Raw genomic sequence first — 7,500 nt, 5'->3', positions numbered from 1 at the left:
TATCCAAAGCAACTTACAAAATACATTAATTTTACTTGCATGAACTTTCACTTTCAGGTGAAAAAAAAGTGATGCATTTTTCACGCTGCAATGGTTCGTCAATAGACATAATTATTAATGTTTATCAATAAATTCAGGTCCAAAAGAGTGAGAGATCTGGGGAAAAGGTGAATAATTTTTTACAAAGGTTTATTCACACTTACATAACTTGATAGTCAAAAATGTTTTTTTTTTTTTTACTGGTAAAAAATCTAAAAAAATAAATGAGTATTTTAAGGGTGTTAAAGCATTTGCAAAGTTTAGTTTGCATGCAACTATGCATTGTTATTGTTTATTTTAAATGTTTACTGTCTTTACCTTACCTTAAGTATCTTATTTAATTAATTTTAGCGTTCTGACAGATTCTTTGTTCTCGATGCAAACAGGGCACCGGCTCGATCTACACGCTGAAGCTGGACCATGTGTTTCTGCCGGAGAAGAGCATCATACAGCTGGAGCACTGCAGCTCTTTATCAGATCAGGAAGACGTGATTCCTCTGAAGATCTGTGCGAGCGCTGAACACACAGCTGTGGAAAACACTCTGGCTTCGTCAGGTCTGCCCGAGTACGTAGATTCACCCTCATTACCCGAGAGCTCAGGTTATGTTCAGACTGGATGAGAGAACCTCAGACTGAAACCTGCACGGAGCTCACGTGAAGCTGGAGATGCGCTGTTTAACGTCTCAGAACGACTCGTCCACGGGTTCTGAATTCATTCAAAAAATATGAATTTTTTTTAAGGGAATAAAACTTTGAAAATGCTCGAAGAACCTCAAAATACACTTTTTTAGACAATTTTTGACAGATATAACACTTTTTTATGTTCAGGTCATTTTTGACTCGGGTAAGTATGGAAAACCATTAGGTGTCGAAAATATTTTTTGTGAAATTGTCTATGAAATTATAATATCAAAAAACTTTTTATTGTCAAAAATATTTTGCCTTTTGCCCAAAATAAAACACACTTTTGTTTTATAACATGAATATGTGCGTCTATTTACGAACTGTCAATGCTTGAAAAATTCATCAGTTTTTCAAAGTGAAAATTTTATACAAGTAAAATAAATATTTCATAATGTTTTGTTAGAAATTAATGTGTAGATTTTATAAAAAAATAAAAATTAGAAAAAAATTAATCACGAGTTATAAATCTAAATGAATTTAATCAAATTGCATTTATTCCAATGTGTTAATTCTGGTAATTCTCAGATTATATGTTCATACAATTATATATTCAAATAAACTTTTTTTTTCATTCAACATTTTAAATCACTTTTTATTATAATTATATTTATTTGTGGTGTGGCTTGTGTGTTATTTTAAAATGTCAAAGAATTTCCTTTTTTTATTAATTAAAAAAGGGTAATTGTAGTAATAACATGCTATCATTCAAAACGTGTAATTTTTCATTCACTCATTACTAAAAAACAAAATTGAAAATACAGCTTAAGTTGAAAAATGTCATCACTGTTTTCTATAAAAAAATAAAAAATAAATTAAAATCGGGTCCAAAAAGACCCGGAATGAAAAAAAAAAAAAAATTCAGATTTTAATGCATTGTAAGGGTTAAAATAAGAAAACAACTACAAGAACGTAATAGTTAAGATATTTATTATTTATTTTTATGCTTTTTTTTGACTCCATAATTGCTAATATTCTTGAGAGACCTGGATATCCGAGGAAGACTGTAATGACTGGAGACGAGAGATCCAAGAGCAGTGTGAGTTTAATGGGTAATCCAAAACCAGAATCAAAAAAGCAGGGGGACAAAACCAAAAATCAGTACAAAACACAAACAAACAAACAGGACTCGGAAGTACTAGAAACGCGAGGAAACCAGGTGACAGAAAGTAAGGACTCCATGAAACAAACAGAAACAGACCGGTTTAAATAGGCAGGATAATGACTATGAAGTGAAGACACCTGAATGCAATTAACAGGTGTGCAATTAACTGTGATGAAGAAACAAGGCCTTGTTAAAATTGTAGTGCCTGCGGTGAGGTGCCTATGGGGAAGTGAGACCACTAGTGGACACCCAAGGAAACACAGACCAGACACCGTGACAAAGACTCATTTTACAAATGTGATTTCTTAACCTCAAAAAGATAATCTAAACAACTCTAAAAGCAGTTTATGTTGAATAGGGATTAGTTGCCGAAAGATACTGTTAGTTAAATATCCTTCAGTGAATTCAAAGAACCAGAAGAGTCAACGCCAAGCACAAAAGATTGAGAAACACTGCTGTAAAGTACAATAGGAAGATCATTTCAGGTTGTAAATAATGAAAATGTTGACAAACACGAGGAAATATGCCGTTGTATTTCACAGTTAGAGTATTGTGTAATATCTCGGTCGCTGCGTTTCCTGTTTGCAACAGTCTTAATCTTTACCAGCAAAAATCAGCAGAAACTAATGAAAAATAAAACTAAAATCAGTTTAAAAATTAATTTTTTTTTAAATATTAAAATATCTAAAATTGGGGGAAAAATACGGAAAATGTAAAAAAAAAACTTTTTAATGATTATTTATTAGTAGTAATTTATTAGTAGTAATTTTATCAATTATAATTAATTTGTTGTAAATCACTTGCTTTTATGAGGAATCACAGCATAAACACACTTTAAAGCAGTCCACATCATCATTTTTATTTATAATAATTCCTTTTTAATTGTATTTGCCCCTTCTCTCTAACATAAACATATTCATATTAATCCTGATAAGTAAAATATTTCCCGGTTAGAAATTAATTTTGCCACTTCATTCCAGACATTAGACTAAAATCTACAGTTACTACAAAATATCCCCTATAATAAAAAATGTAAAAAAACAATAAAGACCCTCAAAACTATTTAACCAACTCAAGACAAATCAATGATCACAAACCTGACTCATCTTTAACCATATTTTTAAATGTAACTTAAAATGTTTGAAGCAGGACTGTCTAATAAACAATTAAGAAACTGTATTTTTAATTTCATAACAGTGATGATATCTGTTTCTTGTCAAATACTTTTAAAGCACGTTTATATAAGGTATGTAAAGGTCTAAGAGTAGATGTTTCTGCTTAATAGGTACAATGAGAGAAGATTAAAGAAGAAAAAATAAGAAAAAAAACTTTTACAGGTTCTACTGAAAAAAAGTTTACATTTTTAAGTTGAAGTGTCACTGCACATACTATTTTTTTAACATGTTTTTTAAAAGTTTTTTGTTTTACTTGTATGTAAATAACAGTGTCATCTGCATGTTTAAATATGTACAACAGGACAAGCATCTGAAAGTCATGCAAGTGCAAACTGAAAAAAAGTAGGGGTCCTAGGATCGACCCCTGAGGAACCCCTTTGGAGGAATCTCTTAAAGAGGATAAATGTGTTTTAATCTGGGTGCACACTGTTTCCTTGATGTAAGATAAGACTCAATACATTTAATTGTATCTACCAAAATCTTCAAACGTAGCAATGAGTAGTTATTTTCAAACTTTTGCTTTACGTTATTAAATAGCTTTTTACACCTATTTACTCATTTTTGGAGATGCATTTGATCATCTCTTGACCTCGGTGTGTTTTTGTTTAGCTGTAATTCTGCATTAGTCAGCAAAACAGCAAAATCACTGATTAACTCAGAGCTGATTGTGGGTCAAAAGCTCCTCAAAGAGCCTCAGAAACTCTGATGGGAAACAAAGCACATGATCACAGTCATCCTGATGGAGAAACATCTGGTTTTTGAGGACGAGGTTCAGTGCATGAGCAGAAACGATGCTGCGAGACCGATGTGCTCCGTTCCTCCACATCAGCAGACGAACGAGAGTGTGTTACTGCGGTAAGATCACGCCTCATTCAGTCCGCATGTTTCACAAGAATAATGCAAAATATATGATCGTCGTTTAATTGTCATTAATCAAACACAATGTCATTCTGTGTGTTGTACATCCAGGTTTATTTAAAAATATCCATAATTCCAGATATTGTGTAATATCATGTTGGAACAGAGCACATGGTTTGTTGACTTTTGTAAGCAGAAGGACTTTGTCTTGTGTTTTTTGGCAAACACTGAACATGATGGTGAACCGCCAGTCAGTGACAACAGATAAATAAATAATGCTAGGTTCATAATTCAAATCAAACCACCATCACAAAATCTTCCCTCAGTTTCATCTACATCTAAACTCTTAATTTTTTTTTCATTGGCTCTGGTGAATCAAAGAACCTTTAACATACATGGTCCCTTTAATATTCCTTACAGAGGAAAACATTCTTTATTATTCAATTGTTCGTCACACTAAGAAAAAAATAAACATTTTTTTATAACTGATCACCGAAAAAAATTTTGGGGAACCAAAAATGGTTATTTTTTTGTAATTATAGTGAAAACCCCAATTTGGGACCTTTATGTTTAATATATTGTGAGTTTGAGACTGTGAATCTTTTTGACTGATTCTTTACAAGGAATCGTTTAGAGAGTCATTTGTTCATGATTCAGACTCCACTGTTCACACTCTAGTCATTATATTGATTCAGAATGTTAGTTTGAGGCTGTTTGTGAGTCATTTTAACTGATTCATTACAACGAATCGGTCATGAGTCAGACTCCACTGTTCAAAGTTCAAACTGTAATCGTTAGAACGATTCAAATTGAGAGTTTGTGAGTCTTTTTGCCATTGATGGACATGCATGGGACCACTAAATGTTCTTTATAGTGCAAAAGTGTTCTTTACACTAAGAAAATATGTTTCTATTAAGAACCGATCTCTGAAAGCTTCATAATGGCATAAAGTTGTTCAACATTTAGAAGCAAGATCTGAGTTTATACTGCATGAGATTGAGTTTACTGAACGACTCTTATTTCAGTAACACTAAACCGCAGCTTGAATGTTCAGGTGTAACTAGAAGAGACGGCTCAGGTTAAATAAAGCTATTACAGGTGGAGGAGATGGTTAAACAGCACAGCTCTGATGTCAGGCAATGAGCTTAAACTAGTCTTCCAGAAATGGTTAGAATTGCTATAATAAGAGTTTTATAGAAGATGTTTATAAGCTTGAAGAGGATCTCAGCAGGCTGATCTACTATTCCAAGGTAACATGAGATGTTTGTGTTCAATCCTGTTGGTGTTTGGTGTTAAACTGATGCTTGATGTATTAGTGTGGATTTGTCTGTTTCACAGTCAGTACGCTGAAATCATAGACGAGGAGGAAGGCGACAAGATGACGAGACCTGACACTTTCATCTCACTGGATGCTGAGGCTGACGTCTCTGCGAGGAGAAGAAAACCAACCCTCGTCAGGTCAGTTCATAGAGATCCAATCAACCTGAACCAACGTGTTCACACAGCAGCCTCACTCCAGATGTGTCTCCTGATTCAGATCCAAAACATTTGATCCGTCACTACTCCTGCAAGTCCAGAGTGACTCCGAATCAAAGTGTGAACGCAGGAAACCTCAGTCCTGTCAGGTGTGTGGTTCCACTATCATTCACATAATATTAGAGGTTTTATTAATGCACTGAAAAAACATGTAGGATTTAGTAAATTCGACAAATTTGATGTGGAAAATCTAAAATAGTATTTTCTTGTAAAATGTAATCCAGTCTACAACTTCGAAAAATATTATAAAGTGTATTTAGAATTAGTTTTCATTTGTATTATTATTTTTTTTTTTTGTTGAACATTTAGTATTTTGATGTTTAGGTTATTTTTTATTCATGTCTTTGAAACTATTTACACATATACTGCTAGTACATTTCACAAATAATTACAAAGAAACAGCAAGTAATTAAGTAATTAAAATAAATGTTAAAGTAGAATGACTAAAATTTTATGTTCTCTCTTTTTTGATTTTTGATTAAGTTTAACTTTTATAATTACTGCCTTCATTTTAATTTTAGCAATACTTTTAGACTTTTTACTTTTTGTTGTATGTTTACAACGCTCACATTTTTCTAGTAAATTCTGCAAGTACAAAGAAAATGTGAAAAAGTAACACATTGAATTAAATTTGAAATTTGGAAGTAGAAAAACTAACAGTATTTTCTCGTAAAACACTCCAGTTTAATTTTTATCCTGTATATAGTTTTATTTCAGTTTGAGTTATTTTAGTACATGACGTGTTGCCTCGGCTCATTAAGTACAAGTTTTTTAGATTTTATTTTATTTCAGTTTAATTTTTTTTGCATTTCAAATGACATTTTTGAATGGTTTTAGTCTTGGTTTTATTTAACAATAATAATCCTGGTGTGTGCGTCACTATCCAGCATCTCTCTTTTAATGAGAGATGTTGAACGAATGAAATGTGAATCTTCTCTTGAATTTGTTCATCCGGCGGATTCAGATGAATTCAAGGGTTTCATTTCAGTTCAGAAAGACAACAAACAGGAGATTTTATTTGCAATATTCTTTATGATTTACACCACTGAATATGCAACATGTTGTGTTTCAGTCTCTGCGCACTAATATCCAGTACCACAAAGTTTTTAAAGACATAAGTGAAGATGAACAACTGAGGCAGAGTATGTACGACCAGTTTGATTAGTTTTTTGATTATTATTATTATTTCACTAGTATTAAACACTAAAGAAGCTTTGGTTTACTCTTGTGTTTTCCAGGTTACACATGCGCGCTGCAGAAGGACATTCTGTACCAAGGAAGGCTGTTTGTGTCCGATAACTGGATCTGTTTCCATTCCAAAGTGTTCGGGAAAGACACTAAGGTAAAATCTGAAAACTGCTGAAAAACAAATAACAATAAATCTGGAGACGGATACACTGGGGTTCATAAGTTTGTGTGTCGGTAAGATTGTTTAAAGCTTCTGAATGAAGTCTCTTCTGTTCACCAAGGCTGCATTTATTTTATAAAAAATACAGTAAAAATTGTGAAATATTATTATAATGTAAAACAGCTGTTTTCTGTGTGAATCTGTGTTAAAGTGTAGTTTAATTTTGGTCACACTTTATTTTAAGGTCCAATTCTCACTATTAACTAACCATTGACTATGACTTTTGCCTCAATTAACCCCTTATTTGCTGCTTATTAATAGTTTATAAGGTAGTTGTTAAGTTTAGGGTATTGGGTAGGATTATGGATGTCATGCATTTTATGTACTTTATAAGCACTAATAAACAGCAAATATGTTAATAATAGGCATGCTAATAAGCAACTAGTTATTAGTGTGAATTGGACCCTAAACTAAAGTGTTACCTTAATTTTTATTTATTTATTTATTATTGTTTTCTTTTTGTTTGTTTTTTTGCACGGTTTGCAGAAAACGTGGTGCCTTTTCTTTTTCAGGATTCGCAGATTAATAGAAAGTTTAACAGAACAACATTTATTTAAAACAGAAATTATTAGAAATAGCTTTGCTGAATGGAAAAGTATTGTGTTTGAATTATAAGCATCATATTTTTTCTCGTTCAGATTGCGATTCCAGTTGCTTCAGTAACAGTGATCAAGAAAACAAAAACTGCTATCTTGGTG

At 32.3% G+C, this 7,500-nt stretch overlaps 2 protein-coding genes across 4 annotated transcripts in view; both read left to right on the top strand.

Annotated features, from left to right (window-relative positions):
* The window catches only part of LOC128019064 (interleukin-6 receptor subunit beta), a 13,846-nt gene extending 12,829 nt beyond the window's left edge, over positions 1 to 1,017 (top strand). For all 3 annotated transcript variants that reach the window (XM_052605023.1, XM_052605022.1, XM_052605024.1), the window contains exon 18: positions 426 to 1,017. In XM_052605023.1, coding sequence (XP_052460983.1) covers positions 426 to 659 — 234 coding nt within the window. In that variant the 3' untranslated portion in view covers positions 660 to 1,017. The remainder of the gene's footprint in view (positions 1 to 425) is intronic.
* A 2,666-nt stretch (positions 1,018 to 3,683) lies between these two features.
* Positions 3,684 to 7,500, top strand: part of LOC128019070 (GRAM domain-containing protein 2B-like) — an 8,568-nt gene continuing 4,751 nt past the window's right edge. The window contains exons 1-6 of the mRNA XM_052605041.1: positions 3,684 to 3,855; positions 5,197 to 5,316; positions 5,396 to 5,483; positions 6,467 to 6,536; positions 6,633 to 6,736; positions 7,441 to 7,500. The exon at positions 7,441 to 7,500 is cut by the window's right edge and continues 36 nt beyond it. Of these exons, the coding sequence (XP_052461001.1) occupies positions 3,722 to 3,855; positions 5,197 to 5,316; positions 5,396 to 5,483; positions 6,467 to 6,536; positions 6,633 to 6,736; positions 7,441 to 7,500 (576 nt within the window). The 5' untranslated portion in view covers positions 3,684 to 3,721. The remainder of the gene's footprint in view (positions 3,856 to 5,196; positions 5,317 to 5,395; positions 5,484 to 6,466; positions 6,537 to 6,632; positions 6,737 to 7,440) is intronic.

This window comes from Carassius gibelio, chromosome A8 (genome assembly GCF_023724105.1).
Source record: "Carassius gibelio isolate Cgi1373 ecotype wild population from Czech Republic chromosome A8, carGib1.2-hapl.c, whole genome shotgun sequence".
Classification (NCBI taxonomy): Eukaryota; Metazoa; Chordata; class Actinopteri; order Cypriniformes; family Cyprinidae; genus Carassius; species Carassius gibelio.
The sequence above is the reverse complement of the archived record's forward strand: the minus strand, read 5'-3'. Positions and strand labels throughout refer to the sequence as shown.